This window comes from Calidris pugnax, unplaced genomic scaffold (assembly GCF_001431845.1).
Source record: "Calidris pugnax isolate Ruff unplaced genomic scaffold, ASM143184v1 scaffold28, whole genome shotgun sequence".
Taxonomy (NCBI): Eukaryota; Metazoa; Chordata; class Aves; order Charadriiformes; family Scolopacidae; genus Calidris; species Calidris pugnax.
The window spans coordinates 6186955-6207650 of NW_015090842.1; the positions used below are offsets into that span (position 1 = coordinate 6186955).

Genomic DNA, 20696 nt, shown 5'->3' on the forward strand with positions numbered 1-20696 from the left:
TTCATGAAATCTAAAGAATATTTAATAAAACTTTTGCTTTGTACATCTGTTTCATATATTTATTGAAGTAATGATACCTTGCCTGAATTTTGTAGAACACATATAATAGGTTACCTGAAGAATACAGGAATGTAAAATTCTGAATATGAGAGTTTTTTATATAAATATTTTCTCTCTCTTCCCCCCTTCCCCCCCCCCCGCCTTTTGTTCACCTGCTGAACCATTTCTGTTTACTGAATGTTTAGCAATTAGAGTATAGTAATCTCTTTTTCAAAAGCCAATTGGAGAAACAATAATACAGTTACCAGTGTGAGACCGTGTGTACAAGAATCCTTGTCCCTGTATGTATATAGATGTATGTTCACGCAGGAGAACGGGATGGTAGTTTGAAAGGTTTTAATGCAAGGAAAAGAAGCGTAGTGAGTGTATGTAACTGAGGGGTGACATTGAGTAAGTTTGTGTGTTTGCTTCAGAGGTCGGTATGAGGTAAGAGCCACTGGAAAGGACAACAGCAAGGCAGGTTGTGAAATCTGTTTTATCGCTGCTTATAGTTTATACTTAGAGGGGAGCTTTGTGGTGTGGTATTTATATGTGTGGATTTATAGGAGTCTGAAACGAAAGGTATGCTTCACTTTAAAGTTAAAGCTTTGGTTTTCAGCAGGGATTTTTGGGGTGAAGGGAAAGGAAAAGAGGTTTGGGGTTGCAAAAGACTGGGTTTGCTCTTGCCCATGGTTAGATTGAGCCAACACAGTGCGCAGTCCCACGCTGTTTATTGCAGCCGTGCCACCTCCTTCCCTCTCCATTTGAGTACTTTCTGTCTCCACATCCTGATTCTTCTCTGTTGATGCTAACATGAATAGGTGGGTTTAGATCATGTTTTTCAGATGATGGTGTTTTGGGATGGATATTTGGATACACCACTAGGGATCTAAGTGGTACTCTGGATGCTAAGGGGATCAGAGCCATCAGTAGGAGCTTTTGGTTTGTGGCCACTTATGGTCATGTAATGAGTTTATTTTAGAAGTTTGCATCTAAATTTTGCATTCTTGGCCAATCAGGTATGCCAATCTTAGTAGATGTTTTCATGGTTTGAGAGGGGGGCTGAGACACAGAGGTTGAGACATTAAAAGCTCTATCTTGAAGATAATTAAATTTGGAAAAAATAGTTTAAGAAAGATGTTTGTGTCCTGCAATTAGTTCAGGTTAACCTTTGAGGTTCCATTTCCCCAAGGTAAGTTGTTTAATGACTAGTAGAAAGGAATGTCTGGTGGAAAGTTTGGCCTGGGATACTTTACAGAGAATGAGAAATGCCAAGATGAATTAATGTTTCATTATCAGGATTTTATTGATGAACTTCCTTTCTTGTCTCTCTCATTTCCATGTTGGCATCACAGAAACACAGCATTACACAGGCCAAAGCTTTAACCAGTGTTCAGCTCCCCTTCTTTTGGCAGCAAAATTGCTTTTCCATTATGGTATTAACTGTGCTTAGTTACTGATGAGGTGCTCATTTAAAACAGGATTTTTATTTTGTGGCATTCTTAAATGCATGGACAGAAGCCTTCAGCTATTTTCCTTGGATCTTGCTAAGTCTGATAAGCACATTTCAAGAGCAGCCACAAAATGTTTTTCTTCACTCTTCGTTGTGTAGCTCATAAGACTGTCCAGAAGTGGGAAGAGCTGTTTATTTGTCTGGTCCACAGGCAGAACAAAAAACCACTTCCTCAGTTTTCTAATAAGTATCTTATCTAGAGAGTGCACATATTTCTATTTCAGTGCTGTCTCACTACTGTTATGCAGCCCGTGTAGTAAGGGTTTGATTAAAAGGGAGCTGACTTGAGAAGAATGTGTACTTGTGCAGTGTTCCCGGTCTGCTGTGCTCTATAATGCGTACCTGTGTTCTGTAAAAAGTGGCAAGTTAAAAGTGATACACCGGTTATGTTAAATGACAGCGATCTCTTTGGAGTTGACCAGGAAAAAGCTCACAAACATTTTAATTGTTAAGCTGGATTTTCTCTTAATGTTCATACTCTAAACAATTTTCTTACAAGTGCCAGTGACTATACTAGCTGACGAGCTGGCAAGGTTAGCTGACTAAGATCTGATGCATAATTTTTTAGGTGGGTAAGTTAGCAGTTGTATCTTTTCTTTTTTGTCTCTGAAGAGTTGTCATGTCTTGCTCAGAGTAAATGCCACTTGTGAAATCACATTTTCTGTAACCCAAAAGGGGTACATGTATACACTTTGTCCATAGGTAATCAGCGATAGTGAAATGATAAAAACATGACATTATTTTTCTCCTTCTTTTGGTCCTTCTCTGTTGTCTGTATATAATTGGTTGTAGATTTGTGGATTACAAGCTGGTGCAATTTCCATTTCTTGCTCAATAAAGATCTGTAAGTTTATATATATAGGTATTACATTTATGTATGCATGCTTTGAGTTGTTTATCTTATTGTTTCAGGCTCTGCTGAACTGAAGTGTGGTTGTACTGACTGAATATTGTTTTCTTTCAGTGGATCTGATGGAAATAAAAGAAATTCGCCCAGGAAAGAATTCAAAGGACTTCGAGCGTTGCAAAGCAAAGCACAGAGAAGAACACTGCTTTACTATTTTTTATGGTACCCAGTTTGTCCTCAACACCTTAAGCTTAGCAGGTACTTTTTTCTTCCTTGTTTCTTCTTTAGGCCGACTGATTGAAAAAATCAATCAATTGCACTGGAGATGAAAGACTTCTTGTCACTAATCCATTGTTATAGGCTTTTAACTTTAAATAAGTTTTACCATTGTTGGCTGAACTCTGTGAAAATTTTAAGTGGCTGTGCTTAAGTGCAGCTGTGCCCAGGTCCTTCAGGCTGATTTCCTCAAACAACCCCGCATCCTTTCTCCATGGCATTTCTCAAAACCAGGCCTCTTCTGGTTTTGCTTTGAAACTAGTAGTTTGCCAATTCTTTTAAAATACTCGTTACCGTGAGATATGTTGCTGTGATGCTGAACTGTAGAACAACTTGATATAACTTTAAATTAAGTGGGAAATCCTTTTCCTTGTTAAAGTGCTTTTTCTTAAAACAATATAAAATAATTGTTACTTAAAGGGAATGGTAGCTGTCATAAAGGGCAGAATTGTCTTGGGAGAAGAATTGGTTTGGCAGTGGTAGTGGGTGTTCTTTCCGAAATTGTGACTAATTGAAAAACATTTCCATGGGGAGCTGAGGCTGGGCTCTAGCTTCATCCTTGGGGGATAAAGCATTGTTTGAAAGTATGTTTAAATAAAATGTAATCTTAATCTTTTGAGAAACTGTTCTGCTTTGAAGGCAGTTAAAAGAATTTGCACAGATTACAGCTCCTGTGTGAAAATAATTTTTCAGAACTGGTTGAGTTGAAGAATGCCTCCATGAAATTTCAGAACCAGCATGCTAAAGCAAATGGGCTTTGCCCAGCTGAAAGCTGTAATGATAACAACTCATCCAAGGCCGAAAAAATTGGTTTCAACTTAACTGGTATTCCCTAGGGAAGGCTGTACCCAGCAGGCAGTTCATCATCTTGCTTCTGTTGGGTTGAAGCATTACCAAATGTGATCATGTTAAATGATGTGGAGGACTTTTCTGGTTCGGGAAATGGAAAGGCAAGCTACATTTAAAACAAAACAAGACAGTGATAAACCAATTTTTAACATTGGGAGGAAGATGTACCTAGTGTTAAGCTGTGTAAGGGATTTTATACTTTTTTTTAAACTTGTATTAAAATGTGTTCTATATAAGCTAAACCAGTTTTGTACATTGCTCCCTTCCTGTTCCTCTTGCCTAAGTCTGGGACAATCTGTGTTTAGAGGCATGATTAGGACAGTCAGCAGGTGTTTATGTTCATCAAAAGCCAGTAGTTTACAGTTTTCTTGTAGATTGCTTGGAATATAATGAACTAGCTTTATGCTATAACACCCTGATTCCTTTTGTCTGTGCACTTCAAGTTGCTCTAGATCTAGGTCCCTGGGATTTAGCCACTTAGGAGATAGAAGATAAAAAAGTGAATTTTGATTGTGTTACTACAAGAGCTCAGCAGTAGTTTCATATTCTCTCTGCTGGGATATTGAAACTTGCCTACACAGATAAGCAGACTTCTAAAAGGAGGTATTTTTTGACAAAGCTTCTGGAATTAACCCTCCCACCCCCAAATTTATGCTGGTTTTTATTGGTTTTGTTATGAGCAACATGAAACTACATTATGAGATTTATCAAAGAGAAAGGTTAATCAATATATATTGTATACTAGGGTTGTATACTTTGTATACTAGGGTTTATCTAAACATCACAAGTTATATCTTGGTTTTGTGTTGATTTGTTTTGATGTTTCTCATAGCATATTATTTTTATTTCAGCTGACTCTAAAGATGATGCTGATAAATGGTTGTGTGGCTTGAATATCTTGTATCAAGAGGTCATGAGTGCTCCCACGCCGGCGATCACAGAGAGGTATGTGGACATATTTTCACTTTGTGATAATGGATGTTTCTTTGGAATTGAAAGTGGAAAATCTGAAAGACATTTCTAAGGTGCAGCAAGTGGTGCCTGCCAGTTACCTTAAGAACAGTTACTCTCCAGTTAGTGTATGATACAGAAAGCTCATATGGAAATTCTCCACATCTGTTTCAGTATATACATGTTCTGGAATTGCATTCTGCTTCATCCACTACTTGTAATGCCAGTTTTGTTGACAAGTTTTGAACACCGTCTCCATATCTGATTGCATTTCATTAGTGCTGACATTTTTTTTGTGGTCACTGCTGTTACCCATTGTGAGACTATACCCTGTTCTCGCTTGCTACCTGACCAAATTGTGGCTTTGACATTGATTTTGTCTTTACCTACTTGCTGTTCTAGTTGGGGAGAAATTATCCTTATCTATTCTTATCTATTGTATGGTATTGCAGTGAGCTGTGATACAAAGTGCTACTTGGTTCCAGGCTATGTTTGTGCAGGGGAGTGATTCCCATAGAGACTAAGCATAAGCTTAATAATGACAAATTTAGTGTGTATATATTTACTTTTAATGCTGCTAATAGTATTTTGCTGTGCTCCTAAAACTGACGTGCACTCTTATGAGGATTTTCGTTAAAACTGTCTAAACTCCTTCCCCAGCTTCCCCCTAATTTTAATTTTTATGCATCTAATAGATCTTTGAGGCAGCAGACTCAGCTGGCGTAAATCATTGACTTGATGGAGTTACTCTAGTTTATATTAGCAGAAGTTTTGGCTCACTTTATCCACTTATATTTTTACAGCTTCTGGTTGCTCATTCTTTTCTGTCCTGCACGCCCTTCCCCTTCCTGTGTTGTTTATGTGGCTTTAAAATGCAGTATTAAGCAGCAGAAAAGTATATATTTACATATGGTTATAAAACTGACTGAATCCTTAGCTGCTGCACTGGAAATGTTTTTGGTTTATTAAAAGACATGTATCTTAAGACTTGCAAATATTTTTATTAAATTTCATCTATGGATTTTGATATTTCATTGGGTGTGTTTTCTTCATACTTCTTGGAATAATCCTTTTTTTCTTTTTTCCTTCTTTCCACAAGCTGGCTGAGAAAACAGATCTATTCTGTTGATCAAACTAGAAGAAATAGGTAAGAAGATCTCTCTTTGTTTTTGGTGAACTTTTGTTGCAGGTTCAAACATGGAATGGAAAGAAATAATTCTTTGTCCAGGATGTGAAATATGAGACCCCTGAAAATGGCATTTGCTCTTGCTTTAACAACTTTAGTTTTGCCTTTTGCTAAACACAGTGTGTTCATAGCACTCACTTGAGTTCATGTAATGAGGAAACAAATGATGAAAAATAAATAGTTTTGCTTTTAGCCTAAAATTACCTTGCCAGAATGCGGAAAGGTCATTGTCTTCTTCCAGTCTTACTGTAGAGACACAGCTCAGCTGGGCAGGTATGTTAGGTTGCTTGCTTTATAGAGGTCTTTGCCCTTTCATAGCCAAGTTAGAGCCCAGCAGCTTGGAGGGTATAACCCGCTGTGAGCTTTCCTGTGCCACTGTGCCACCAGTTCTTCCTTCGTTGCTGAAGCATGTCGGCATTGGAGAGACTACACGCTGATGTAGACAGACCAGAATTAGCATTTAAAAGCTTGTTTGGTCATTAGTGACCACGAAGCTGCATAAACAGAGTTCCACATGGGCTGCTGAAGATCTGGGGCAGATGTGCAGATGTTTAAGTGATTTGTCTTCCCTTGTTTCAGTCCTGATGGGGCCTGAACATGGCTAGTATGTGTGGTATCTAGTTTGAAATGAGTCACAGCAGCAGAGCCAGGTATATCCAGAGATAGGGTTGTCCCAGCAATAACATGAATTCTTTCCTGCAGGAGTCAGAGCTATGAGGAAAATGGAACAGAATATTAAGAGGAAGAGGAGATAACAGAGATACCTGAGGATATTGGGGGAGAGGAGGAGGAGGACTACTGGTATGACAGGGTAGTACCATGTGAAAGAGTGACTTTGGCAGTGGGAAACAAGATACTCTTGAGGATAGATATAGAAGTAAACCAAGTTAATGGGCAAAATCTTTTTTTTTTTTTTTTTTAACCAATTGGCCTGGCTACATGGGCTTTTCTCTTTGCAATGTATGACAAATGTAAGCCAAAGAATGACCTTGGACCTGGTGCTTCTCATGTGAAAGAAGTCCCATGGGTTGTAGCTCCTACTGTGCTGTGTAGCTTTGTATGTTTGAGTTTCAGTAGTTCATTTCAGGTCCATGTGTGATGTGGGTTTCTAGCTTCTGCACAACAAAGGAGACTTTTTTTTTCCTCTTTAATGAATTCAGCTGCATACCTCTCAGAGTTGCCAGAAATCATGCGACACTGAGAAGAATGTTAACCCCTCCTCCCCCACGTCTGTTCCTTTACCATGATTTTGCCCTTTGTCTGGAACATGAGCTTTATTCTAAGGTGTAATTCAATGTAGAAAAGTACATGCGCTTCCTCTCATTTAGACCCTTTCCTAAAAGCAAAATCAAGTGTGGTGTTTCATTGTGTGAATGAGACTGTGTTATTGCAGGAAATAACACCGTTCTGCAGACAGCCTGTGGCATTGTGCAGCTGGCTTCAGGCTGAGCTGAGACGCTGCTTATAAACGGTGTTTCCTAAGCTGGCCCGAGTGAAGAGGAAAGTACCACCCTTTACTGGATATTGGCTTCTACCTCCTGATGTGTTTTGAAAAACTAGTCCTGCAATGGGGATATGTTGGCGAGGAACATGAAGCAAAAGCAAATATTAGAATGGAGAAGCTGTGGCTGAGACTCTATGTCTGCTGAAGAGCTTTCTTTTGTTGCTTTAGGGTTGTTTCATCACTTCAAGGCAGTCTGGTTAGGATCAAGGGGACTTGCACCGTGGAGAGAGCAGTTTTTTGTTCTCTTGGTAGATGATTCATGCTTTTAGAAAAATTCAGGAAAGGAGTTTGGGCTGAGTTTCATTGTGTTTAGTGTTGCAGTTTCTAGGGAGGTTAATTGTAAAGGTTAGGCTTCCAGGCAAGTCCTGTTTCACAGGTTGAGTTTTTTCCAGTGGCAATGAAGTCCCAGCTCTTTGTTTTGGCTTGCACTTGTCTGGCCAGAGGAAATCTCTTGTGCTTGGTGTTTAGGGTACAAATGGAGTACTCATTCTTGTTCCTAAAACTAGTGTTTTTTTCCAGAGGTCTGGCGACAAGGCGGAAAACCAGGAATTTCCTGAGTTCTAATCTGGCTTTGGCATGGACATTGGCTAAGTTGCTTCTTGCTTTGCCTCTTTCGCTCTGTACATAATGGAGATGAGACCATCTCACAGGGTAGCTGCTTGTATGGACGCTATAGAATAGATGCCTTACTTTCATCTACATGCTAATTTGTTGCTCTTAAACGACTCTTTTCTGACCCTGTGTTTGCAGAGAGTTAATCTTATGAATGACTCTGTGGTTCAAGACAGAGTCTTACCCTTGTTTTCTCAGGTCCTGCTGGTATTGCATTAATGTGTAAACAGCTACATTTAAGCTCATCATCTAGATGTGATTAATTGTTGATGGAGAGAAATCGGTGTCTCTGCAGCATGGTTCTTTTCATCCTAATAGGGATGCCCAAATTAATTGAAATGCTGATGTCTCCCCGTTAACAGGATAAGATGTCTAGCTTGCTCATATGTAGGTGTTATATTTATAGAAGTTTACCATTATTTGAGATGAGCCCTACCCAAAATGTTTCCATAGTCATGTTTTTGTGTTGGTAGAAAATATATTAGTAGCTGTCTAGATACGACAGAATGTGAAGTTTTTGCTATCTTTTTTTTCCTTCTTCTTTTTTTCTCAGTATCAGTCTTAGAGAGCTGAAAACTGTCCTTCCCCAAGTAAACTTCAAAGTGAGCAGCATGAAGTTCTTGAAGGATAAATTTGCGGTAATTACCTGATAACTTACATCTGTTTGGTGTTATCTGATGGGTATTGTTATTTCTGGTCAAGATACTGTCTTTGGTTTTTTTTTTTGCTTTTTACCATGTATTAAATCAGTTAATTTTTCAGCTTGGCTTTGCCTATGTCTAAGGCTATAAGAGAATATAGGCATTAATGTTCCTTCTTTTCATTGTACCATTGACCAAAGCCAACATTGGCTTTTGAGCTCTGGTGCTGATCCTGTGCAAGTGCATAGGAAACTGTTTTATGTTTAAGATAAAATTCATATGCAAGAATAAGGTAATTTTTTTTCAATATGATCTAGTAATAACATCTTCACTCCAATTTGTGCTAATATTAATAACTTTGGAAGGTCGTTTCCATTCCTACAGGAATTTTAGATATCCCCACCTTTTCCTGCTTTCCAACTCTCCACCCTTAAAACATACATTCTTTCCTCTGTTCCTCCAGCTAACAATGACTGAATGAGGCACTACTTCACTCTCAGTAACATAGTGGAAATGGAGTCAGGGTACAAAATGCAAGGGCAACGATGTGGGCTGGGAGCACTAGGGAGTGAAGAATCTGTTTACTTGTTTGTATCAAAAAAATATAAATTAAAAAAATCCCAAGTGATTAAAACAGATGAAGTTGGAGTAGAACAGAATGTTTGGGAGAGTGGCAGCTGGAGCAAGAGTAACTTGTTTGCTGTGCAGGTGCTGCTCAGGGAATTCTAAATTCACTGCTTGCTACTTTCTGTTGTAGGAAATAGGTGCTCACAAGGAAGAGCTTAGTTTTGAACAATTTCATTTGTTCTACAAGAAAATAATGTTTGAACAACAGAAATCGGTAAGTTTTTTCATAAGTAGTCTTCATACTGTTAAACTGCTCGATCAGAATTAGGAGTCAATGTTGATGATTTTCTTGTTTCCATTTGTTAGTAATGTTCTTTTTTCTCCTTTCTTGTAACAGAAAAAGGGTGCAGTACTGTACTTGATGTGCAGATAATAGTCACCATCAGCAATTGGCTTAGGAGATAAGCCATTCATGCTGCCTCTTGTGTGTTTGTAGTAAAGATATGCAAAGATATAACGGGGTTTCTAGGAGGAACTTTTCTTGTGTGTTTGTTCAGGATGTAGAATATCTCTTCATTAGGCTTTGCTGATCCGTTTACTAACGGGAGCAAGGTTTTTCCGTACTTGTATTAGTTTTTTATCACTAAGAACATTCTGTAAATCATGAGGATGTATCCTGACCATCAAATAACAGCTATAGTTCTCATCGTCTCTCATGCTTGGATATTACTGGTGGTGAGTCCGTTACAGGACAGGCATCAGACAGTCCTTGGGAGCCATGTATGCACGGCATAGATTCATGAAGTTGGTGAAAACTGCAGACAGTCAGTGACTCTGAATGTTAGGAACTCTTTAAAACTGTGAGAAGACATACAATTTGACATTACTTGCATAAAAGTCTTTGTTGATGACATGCTTATTGTTGATTCAATTTGCAGTTGCTAAAATAGAAACTTTGATAGTGAAAGTGCAGTTTCTTTTGGCAATAGAGCTTTCTTATGCTATTTAAAAGTAATGCTGAAATTATTGTGAAGTAATGAAGAATCTCCATTTACTGACAGGGTTTCAGTTTTGGTCATGAAAGTCTAGTTAATTATCTTGAGCAGAAAGTTGAAGAGTGAAACACCCAATAAGGAGGCAAGTTTTTTGCCCGAGAACTGCGTATCTTCACACTGAAAGGCCTGAAGTGCGGTTGCCAGCGTTGGCAGTGTGTTTCCTCTTATGCCTTTAATTCAAAATGTGTACTGCCAACTTGTATGCAGCTTCTCTAGAGCAAAAATGCATATATTTCCCCTTCCCATACCAATGGATGTTATTAGATGGAATTAGTTAGAAAATTGCATATTTTATTATTTATCTTTCCCTTTTTTTGTGTGTTTGTTTTTTGCTTTAAGATTCTTGATGAATTCAAAAAGGATTCCTCTGTGTTCATTCTTGGGTGAGACTTTTCATTTGCATTATTTTTCCACATTTCCATATGGTTGTAGTGCTGCAGAATTAGTGTTGCATTACATCGCTTTTTTTGTTCTGATGCTTTAGTAAGTGAAAAGAAACGATACATCTTTTACATTTTACATTTCCATTATCATGGAAATAAGTCCTGATTATAATTTGATAAATGTTTTTTACCTCTGACTACCAAAACAGTATGGATTTAAACAAGCAAATTTACCATATTGCAAATTTATGATATTTCTAAGAGCTGAACAGAGCTGTTGAAGGACAACTTGATGGAGAAATTTTAACTTCAGTCTGGAGAGTGGTGTGGTGCACAGGCTTTGCCTGGACTTGAGCAGAATGCTGATAGTAACAGTCTCTGCATCTCTCAGTGCACTTGAAAATGTAAGGAAGATGTGTATAGCATGAAAAGGGAGGTCACAGGCATTGCTAACATTTTGACTGTGAATTAAATCAGTTTATCTTGGTTTGGAGTATTATGCTAACAGATTAAGGAGGTATTTCCTTAGCCCTGGATCATCTCATATGAATTAAACTTTGTGAGACTGCTTAAAAGCAAAGATTGGTACCAGATGATGCAGTGTTTATGTCCTACAAGAGAGAAAGCAGTTGTGCTGCTTTCTCTTGGTGCAGCTGCATCTTGTCTTCTTTTTCAGGAGGTTTTGTTTTATCACAATATATCATCTGAATAATATTATTTGTGGAAGTTTGACTCTATGATAATTTAAAAGAATGGTGTCTCCGTATGTGTCAACTAAGATTAGCAACACCCCTGTCAAGTGAATGCTGCTCATTTGCTACAAAGCAATGAGCAGAGATTTGTTTTTTTCCCAGTGAATCACTATCAAAAATGCATAGAGAATCCAGGGGGCTTTATTTAAAGGCTCAAAATATTAGTAATTAGATAAATAAATAGAAAATAGAAAAATAAATTAGTAATTAGATAAAACACTATTACAAGCCTAATCTAAATTCCACTGAGGTTATAAAAAGTTTCTTGGTGGCAGCACATGTATCCTGTAAATGCAAGATATGAATCCGTATCGTTTTATGCTGTAAAATCTGATGACACTTGCTCTGTTAATTCTTTATCTTCACTTTCCCTTTCTTTTTTTTTTAAAGAAATACTGACCGTCCAGATGCTTCAGCAGTTCATCTCCATGACTTCCAGAGATTCCTGCTACATGAGCAGCAGGTGCGAAGGTTGCAGAAATTTTGAGTTCTTTTTCTTGAGGTTGTCTCACAAATTTCTAAGCTCATTAAAAAGAAATGTGATGTGTCATGGAATATGATTGGTATCAGCTGTGATAGTAGGCCTTAAAAAGATTTCTCCTTATTTGTTGCCATTGAAGTTCACAAGAACTATTATTTTTCATGTATATATAAAGACTCTGAAGGTGCATCAGAGGATGAGGGAGTGGATGAAGTAAGTTAGTTTTAATAAGTCTCCATTTAGTCAGATAAACAGACAAGGTTAGAAATAAACACTGGATGTATGTGAAAGGTGATAGCTTGGCCTAGTTACAGCTGTTACATCTGGGGTAATGCTTTCACCGCAGCCCATTTTAGCACCTCTTACATAAAAAGCTGAGCTGACTTGCCTGCATTTGAGTGAAAGGTAATTTTCTGTTGAATGGGGCCAGTTCAATGTCCCATACCAGCAAGCAGATAAGGATGGAAGCAGGGATTGGAACTGTGTCTTCGTGGTGTTCTATAATGTTATTTAGCGCAGACACTATGGGAAAAAATTGTGTAATATTTCATAGGTGCTGCTAAGCTCCAGATTTGCAAATATGATTGAAAAGTGAGACCTACAGTTCCTGTATAAGCTTGCTACTTTCTTTTTCTCTCATTTCACTGTGTTAAAAGGACGTTCAGGTTGCACTTAGAAGTGAGAGAGATTATAGATAAGGCCTATCCTTCAAGGAGGCCAGCTTTTTTATGTGTGTGTACATGCATATGTGTATGTGTACATATGTAGTACGTATCTTGTAGGCCTCCAATCTATATAAAGGTACTTAAATGGAGATCTTTTTTTTCACCCTTAGACATCACAGAGGAAACTCTTAATATATGTGGGTACAATAAAATATATTGGCAGTAAACTAGCCAGCTGAGAGAGACGTTAATCACATCTATAGGTGTCTCTGTTCCTTATTTGATCTTATATTGCATAACACCACTTCTAAAGTTATTTTTTTCTACTGTATTATTATCTGAAGGAATCTTGGGCACAAGATCTCAGTAAAGTCCGAGAACGAATGACAAAGTTTATTGATGACACTATGAGAGAAACTGCTGAACCCTTCCTCTTTGTTGATGAGGTAAGATAATGGTACTTTCTAATAGTTCCTTGTGGATTTCTTTTCTTTCACTCCCAATTCCTAGTTTGTTAATTGGATGACAGATCCTCTAGGCTTCTCTTGCTACATTGCTGGGTTTCTTTTATGGTATGGGAAAAACATCTAAATCAGTCTCTGTCTTTGTATTGTAGTTCCTCACTTACCTTTTTGCAAAAGAAAACAGTATTTGGGATGAGAAATATGATTCAATAGATGTGCAGGACATGAATAATCCTTTGTCCCACTACTGGATTTCTTCCTCTCATAACACGTAAGTTACCAAAACTCCATTGTCTATCTCTGTTCAAACAGACCTAGACATGTTAGGAGAAAGTAATACTTCATGCCAGAAATGTACTGCATGGATGTGTGAAACCTTCCTAAAGTGTGATCTAAATGTGGCAAATACAGTTTGTGGGACTTCTTTTTCCCCTTCTCTTAAGAAGTTACAGGTTTTGAGATATAGGTGAGCTCAGCTGCCAGAAATCCTGTTACAAAAATAAGAAGTCTTGAGTTGAAACTGTTAGAGCCTCCCTGCTTTCAGAAATTAAAGTTATTGAAGGAGCTTCTGTTTTTTCCAAGCACTACCAGCCTCATTGAGCTAATGTCAGCATTAATTATACCTAAACATAAGTGGCATAAGGACCCCACTTGTCTGTGGGAAAATTCCATCCTGTTAGTGTGATCTGGAGGGCAGTGGATTTGTTGTCTTGGGGAAGGAGGCAGTGATGTGCACTGTTGATAGATACTCTGACAGTTTACAGTGTCACAAAGTGGAAGAGGTTTGGTCCTCAGCAGGAAAGGAATATGGAGACCTTAAATTAGCACATCTGATGATCAGGACTTGGCTATTGATGGTTTTTGCCTGGATGACAAGAATTAGAACAGATAGAGGTGCTTGAGACAGAAGAGGAGTGCAGTTTGGTATCAATACTCTTCTTCAATATTTTGAGTTTATTTTACAGCCAGAACTTTGAAGGCCTGGGGACTGTATTTTTGTTGTTACTGTTTTTAGAATTTTATGCTTAGGAACTTAGCTGCTGATTTCTGTAGTTTTTGTCTAAGGCATCCAGCCCTTTTCTTTGACAGTCTGTGTCATGCAAGCTCTTTAGCCCAAGTACAAACCTCTGCAATGATGAGTTTGAACTGCCTTCACATGAAGATGATTTGCTCATCTAGCTTTGTAATCAAAAGAAGGAAGGTGTAAAGAGAACGACTAGAGATGAACAAATAAAATATTACCGGGAATGAAATAAAGCACACATGGATATAGCTTATAGGTATATTTTGAAGTATAGGATGTGTTATCACTCAAATACCCTCCACATCCCTCCAACATCTTTATGCCTCATCATGATGAGATTAGGTATGTTTCAAAGCTCATGATTTGCTTTCCAGAGTCAGTTACAGTTGATTGATGTTTAGAGCCTTTAATTTCCTGTAATTTGGTCAATTCAGAAATCTGATAGCATCATGTTCAGCAGAGTCCAGTTCTTCCATTGCAAGTAAAAATAAATAAAATCAAAAAACATTCTTCATGACAGGAGAAAAAATGTCGCCCGGTGAATGAGTGGGAAATCATTGAAATTGACTGCCTGTCTCTCACAATTTCCTTTTGCTGCTTAGATACCTGACAGGAGACCAGCTTAGAAGTGAATCCTCCACAGAAGCTTACATCAGGTGCCTTAGAATGGGATGTCGATGTATTGAGTGTGAGTAAAGAGTTTGTGGAGTGTTTTATAACATGCTTTCCATATAAGTAGAGTTTCCCCTGTTTACCAAGAAAGAAAAAAGAACTGAAATCAAGAACTAGTTTGTTTTCTTAAGTTGAAGTTAGTCATATAAAAAAACACTGATTCCCTATTTTTCTTATGCCTCACTATTGCCCTGTTCACTTGCTCTAATTCTTGTTCCACTATAACTAAGAAGGTCTTTCTAAATCTCATCTCACTGTACCAGTGACCAGAAAGTCAATCTTGCATCTACTATATGAAGGCACAGGATTTAAACTGGAATTATTGTGTAGCATAGATAGTTTATTTGCCTTCATTGTAATACACAAAGCCTAAGGAGCAGAGATTTTTGTAATTTAGTACCATTTATCATCCTAACTTGCTTGTAAATTAGTTGATGTCTTTGTGCATTTGTTCTCCACTGTGTACGTGTCTTCATCCCTGTGCATGTGTACCTTATGAAAAGTTTTACTTTAATGTCATTTCACCAGTTACTTCATAAAACTACTTGCTACTTCCTGTTCAATTTGGCTAGTGCAAAATGTATCTCAAATTAGAGTTCCAGGCTTAAAATCAACAAAATAAATAAGCTATCAACTTGCCACTTGAGGGAATGTATTTATCCCTGGAAAACTGTAGTAAACTGGTAGACTGACAATATAGCTGCCTGAATTCCTTATTTCCAGATTCCCACATAATAATGCTGTAGTAAAATTTTATATTGTATTTTATTTGTATTGCTCTTACTTAAGTGAACTTAATTTCCTCTGTGAGAGATATAAATTCATCTAATAGAATATTTTATTAGAACATTAAAGTCTATGACTCAAGATGTGGAACAATAAAGATTTGGATGTATTCTTTATACTAAAGTTATTTAAGTAACTGCTTGGTCTCTTCCTTTTTCCACTGTTTGTCTTTCCTAGTGGATTGCTGGGATGGTCCTGATGGGAAACCCATCATTTACCATGGATGGACACGGACAACAAAGATCAAATTTGATGACGTAGTGCAGGCAATCAAAGATCATGCTTTTGTTGCATCTGAGTAAGCTTTGATTTATTTTCCTTAAGCCTTTTTAAATATGCTTAGACCTTCCTGAACTTTATGTCTCTGTAATCTAGACATAATAATGACATTCTAGTAGCCTTAATGACATTCTAGCAGTCTTAATTACTGCCGAATGTGGGTCTTTAATAGATTCAGTTTTGAGGAAAAGTTCCATTACATAACAATTTGCTGCTAAGGAATATAGTGAGTACCCTGAAGTGATTCCCATCTCCTTGCTTGGGTCTTTCATTAAATTGAGGTGTGAAACTTCAAATGCTGAGTAGTATGCCTTAAATTTAAAAACCAAATAATAAAATACTACAAGTGACTAGAAACATATCTGCCAGGTGGTGTTCATGTTGTAGGGGGATTTTAGCTGAGAAGATGTAGAATTCATAGTGTGCCTCCTGAGCGGGTAACATGGGTTTAAATCTGCGTCTCTGCTCTACCCTTCTATAACTTGTGCTGAGATGTCCTTAACCTCAAAAATATTGTCCCCAAATTGGGAAGGAGGTAGGGCTGTCAGTGTCCTATTTTTCCACTTTACCAGCTGCTGAATTGGAGCAGTGCTTTCTCTGACTCAGTTTTCAATTTTGCTGCTGAAGCACATGATATCCAAGGGATAAACAAACTAAGTTTCTTTAGCTTCAACAAGAGATTAATGAGGGAGTCAGATTGCTGACTTCCACTCCCTAGTGGATGATTGTACAGAAGATGGAGCCAGACTCTTCTCAGAGTGCATGTGAAGGAAAACAAATGCAATTTTGAGGAGAGGAGACACAAATTTTCACTTAGTGGTGCTTTAACACTGCAGCTGTGCCCAAAGATTTTGAAAAGAATCTTTGTCCTTGCAAATATCCATATCTTGGGTGGACAAAGCTCTGAGGAGCCTGGTCTAACCTAGGAATTGGGCCTTCCTGTGGAAGGATTTTGGACTAAATGGCCTCCATAAGTCTCTTCTGACCTTAATGTTTCTGTGATTGCACATATGTTATTATCTATTAATAATGTGTCTGTCTTTATTCCTTCTGTCTTCTTGTTTGCTGTAAATATTTTCTTTGATCTTTGGGATGATCTTTTCCTTGCCTCGCCAGTTGTAGCAAAATGAAATTGTCTTCATTCACCTTTGTTTTCTCCATCAAAGATACCCTGTCATTCTGTCAATTGAGGAACACTGTAGTGTGGAGCAGCAGCGACACATGGCCAAAGTGTTCAAGGAGGTGTTTGGAGATCAGCTTTTAACAAAACCTATTGAAGCCAGTGCTGATCAGCTGCCGTCACCAACCCAGCTGAAAGAAAAAATCATCATTAAGGTAGGTTTGCTTTGCATGCTGGTAGATAAAATAGGAAAACAAGAACAGGAGCCAGGAATCCTACTTCTGGCTTCACAGTTTAGCTTTTAGTTTCTGTTGAGAGACAAGAAACCCCATGCTTGAAGTGTGTACTAGTAACACTTTGCTGTATTATACGGAATTCTGTAAAGCTACATATTAAAAGTGCTTGCTATTGGTCTTTTTTGCAGTAAGTGTTCAAGCGCCAGATCGAATATCAGCTCTTTTCATGAGCTGGAAGACCTTTAGAGATGTCCCTGCTAAATTTCAGCAAGGGTTCACTGCTGCAAATGCTCATCATAGACTTCCTATGCAATGTGGCTCTTTTTGTAAAAGATGTCCCTTCTGCTCATTTTTCTTGTAGAAGAGTGAATTCCCTATTCATTTTAATTCCTTATCGTTTTGTTTTGTTTTGATTTTTGTTCCTTATGTCCTGTTCTCTACAGAGGGATTCTTGTTCTATCCTTACTTCTTGGTATGTGTCACTTCATGTTTTCTGTCCTTAAAGAATGGTGAGGTCTTAATAAACTAGTTGTTTCTTCCTTGCTTGAATGATACCTCTACTAAATTTTTAACCTTTATTATCAGATTTAAATGTTAAAGAAATTCCAGCCCTGTTGCATAAAGCCATGTGGAAAAGCTGTTATGGTAATGACAGAAGGCGGCTGTGCAATGGAGTGAGATACTTCCAGTAATACTGAGTATGCTGAAATATTGTGACCAATTTTATATATGATCCTATGTGAGTGTATGAATGTGGGTTTTTTTGTTTTGTTTTGTTTTGTTTTTAAGCACAAAAAACTGGGGCCAAAGGGAGACATTGATGTGAACTTGGAAGACAAGAAAGAAGAAAAAAAGCAACAAGGAGAACTTTACATGTGGGACACAATAGAGCAGGTATCGTTTATGTGGCATTTACTACAGTTTGTTACGAGGTTGTGTAATACTGGAAATTTACATTAATTTTCTTAATATTTGTGTAAGTAACATTGTCAGTTGAACAGGTGTAAATGAGGGGAAGAGTTTATTTTGTTCACTGTTAAACCCTGTTTTGAAATTGTGGTTAGTGAGTTTTCCTCTGTCTTGTTAATGATTCTGATATCTCTCAACTTTTAGAAATGGACTCGGCACTACTGTGCTATTGCTGATGAAAAGCTTTCATTCAGCGATGATATAGAACAGAATGCTGATGAAGATTCATCAAAGGTGATGGCTATGTTTTTTTAAGTGTGTTCTTTTTATTATCTCAGATTATTTCAGTGTCTACAGCTGTGTAGACACTGCTGATGATGTTGAAATTGTAGAGGGTCTATGTGAGATAACAAGTGTATTTGGAAATAAAAAATTTTAAAAAGGGTCTTTGCCAAGTTACTCTGGTTAACTGTATTTTTAATAAGATAACTTTTTCCCTTGGTTAATTGAGGACTTGCAAAGATGAGTACAAAGACAGTGAAATCAAATTTGGTACTTAAATGCTAATGCTGATGCATGCACTGACAATCAAAGTCTTTATATGCCTTTGGCTAAGTGTTATTGGTATGCTCAAACTAGACAGTGTGATGAACTAAGGTTTGTTGTGTTAATAATACAGCACATGTCTTACATAGTGCATTGCTGTTCATTTCACATTTGCAAAGTGTTTGCCAGAGGTGAGCATGTACTACTTGGCTGTTGTACGTGGTAAAGCAGAAACATGAAGCTCAGTAAGGGTTGCGATAACCGTGATGTTTCGTGTTCCAACCTTTTGGGTTTCCATGCACACTCTTTCATTGCTAACATGTATGTACATGGTTCAGAGATCTCTCTGTGCATGCAGAACATTTTGCCCGTTCACCTAGATGTTAATGTCAGTAAATTAATGTGTAGGGAAAAACTGGAAGATGAATTCTGGAAAAAGCTGATTAGAAACTCTGTGAATTAACAGTAAGATGCTTTGCCTTGAAAATAGAAATTGGTGTTTGCTTTGCTGCATTTTCTCATTTTCTGTTGATTACATATTTGAATAAGGCTGAAGTCGATCACTGCTCCAAAGAAATGGTTTGACTGGGGAGGAGAGTCAAGGGTGACTATGAAGGTGATTGGCTTGTTTGTGGAAGGGGAGGTCAGGGCTTGGAAGAGCTGAAATCCTGAAATAGTAGATTGTTATATCAATAACAAGTACTATGTTTCAAAATGATAAAATTAGAAATGCATTATAAAAATTCTTCTTTTCTGGTCTAGGAGGTGAAACGTAGTGAACTGCATTTGAAAGAGAAATGGTTCCATGGGAAAATGAAAGAGGGGAGAACAACTGCTGAGAAACTGCTCCAGGAATATTGCGCTGAAATGGGTGGCAAGGATGGGACATTCCTAGTTAGGGAAAGTGGGGCTTTCCCTAATGATTACACCTTGTCATTCTGGTATGGTGACTGTCATGAGATTTCTGTCTGGGGTTTGTTTATTTGTTTATTTTACGGCATTGCACAAAAATGAGTGTATTTTTCAAGTATGCGTTTATAGCTGAGAAGAAATAGGAATAAGGAGCTGCTATAATTAATAAAATGTTATTGATGGGATTGTGAGAGACTACTTTCTAAATTAAACATCAGTGTAGCATAGTGCATTTCAGCACATCAGACTCTTATTTGAAGTGTTAACAGTTGTCAAGACAGGACTGACTGGTTTGATCTCCCCCCATTTCCTAGTACTGTGGCACGATAGAAGATTTGTGATTTCCTCAATGACTGGACCAAAAATTTGATCTTTTAGTTATGGAATAAATTACTGGTTTCCGTATGATCTCATGAGTTTACTTTTATTAGCAGAGATTGATCTTTTCAATGAAAGGATCCTCTTTAGGGAAAATAATTAAGAATTTTGAGGGGTTGGTTTGGTTTTTGGTAGCTTTGGGATTTTTTTCCTTCTGGTTGGCATATTATAAGGAGTAGCGTATCAGATGGATTTCTGAACCAGAGAGCTGTCAGAGCAAATTTTTCAGGGAGCAAGCATGTGCCAGATTTTAAACCATTGTGGGTTGAAAATTACAATTACTTGTCAGGATTTTTGCTGCTGCTTTTGTTTGATTGTTTTATGAGATAATACATATTTCTTGCCTCTTTGCAAGCTCACCAAGTAGCTGACCAGGAAGGGGCAAGGAAATGCTTCAAAGTGAGAAAACCTGTTAGAAAACCTTCCTTTTCCTCTTCGTTTCTTCAGGAGGTCAGGTCGAGTCCAGCACTGCCGGATCCGTTCTTCAAGTGATGGGGACACTGTGAAATACTACCTGACAGACAACCTCACTTTTGATAGCATTTATGATCTCATTCAACACTACAAGGAGGCCCATTTGCGATGTGCTGAATTCGAGCTGCGTCTGACCGATGCTGTGCCTAATCCCAGCCCTCATGAGACTAAAGAGTACGTACAGGAGAAGGCAAGCACCAGGGTTGTTATGTCAGTGTCCTTTGCATTGTTTTTAGATAGTCTTGGATTTTTGCCTAGAAAATTTCCTGGATTCAGGAGCACGCCTGAGTGTTGCTTGTCCACGGATGTTGTGGGCTTCTCTGAAAGATGCTGAGTAAGATCACTGACTTTGTGAGAACCTGGTACAACAGAGGCCAGTCACTGGGAAAGCAATTTACTAGCAGCAACTAAGAAAATCAGTGAGAACTGTAATGCTGGGGAAGTGTGCCAATTCCTTCTTTCTCTGCTCAGTGTTTTACAACACCCAGTGGGTTGGATTAGATATTTAGTAGTTGGCTGTGGCCTGGCAACTAAGTGGTCATGGTCTGTGCCATCTGGAAACTCTATTACTGGGG

The 20696-nt window shown here is 37.9% G+C and overlaps 1 protein-coding gene across 1 annotated transcript in view; it reads left to right on the top strand.

The window, feature by feature from the left end:
- Positions 1 to 20696, top strand: part of PLCG2 (phospholipase C gamma 2) — a 51855-nt gene that overhangs the window by 7381 nt on the left and 23778 nt on the right. Inside the window, exons 2-17 of the mRNA XM_014942591.1 lie at positions 2517 to 2657; positions 4376 to 4469; positions 5575 to 5622; positions 8331 to 8415; positions 9176 to 9259; positions 10380 to 10423; positions 11566 to 11638; positions 12666 to 12767; positions 12938 to 13056; positions 14412 to 14497; positions 15445 to 15565; positions 16713 to 16881; positions 17692 to 17796; positions 18016 to 18105; positions 19120 to 19298; positions 20095 to 20295. Of these exons, the coding sequence (XP_014798077.1) occupies positions 2517 to 2657; positions 4376 to 4469; positions 5575 to 5622; positions 8331 to 8415; positions 9176 to 9259; positions 10380 to 10423; positions 11566 to 11638; positions 12666 to 12767; positions 12938 to 13056; positions 14412 to 14497; positions 15445 to 15565; positions 16713 to 16881; positions 17692 to 17796; positions 18016 to 18105; positions 19120 to 19298; positions 20095 to 20295 (1741 nt within the window). The remainder of the gene's footprint in view (positions 1 to 2516; positions 2658 to 4375; positions 4470 to 5574; positions 5623 to 8330; positions 8416 to 9175; positions 9260 to 10379; positions 10424 to 11565; positions 11639 to 12665; positions 12768 to 12937; positions 13057 to 14411; positions 14498 to 15444; positions 15566 to 16712; positions 16882 to 17691; positions 17797 to 18015; positions 18106 to 19119; positions 19299 to 20094; positions 20296 to 20696) is intronic.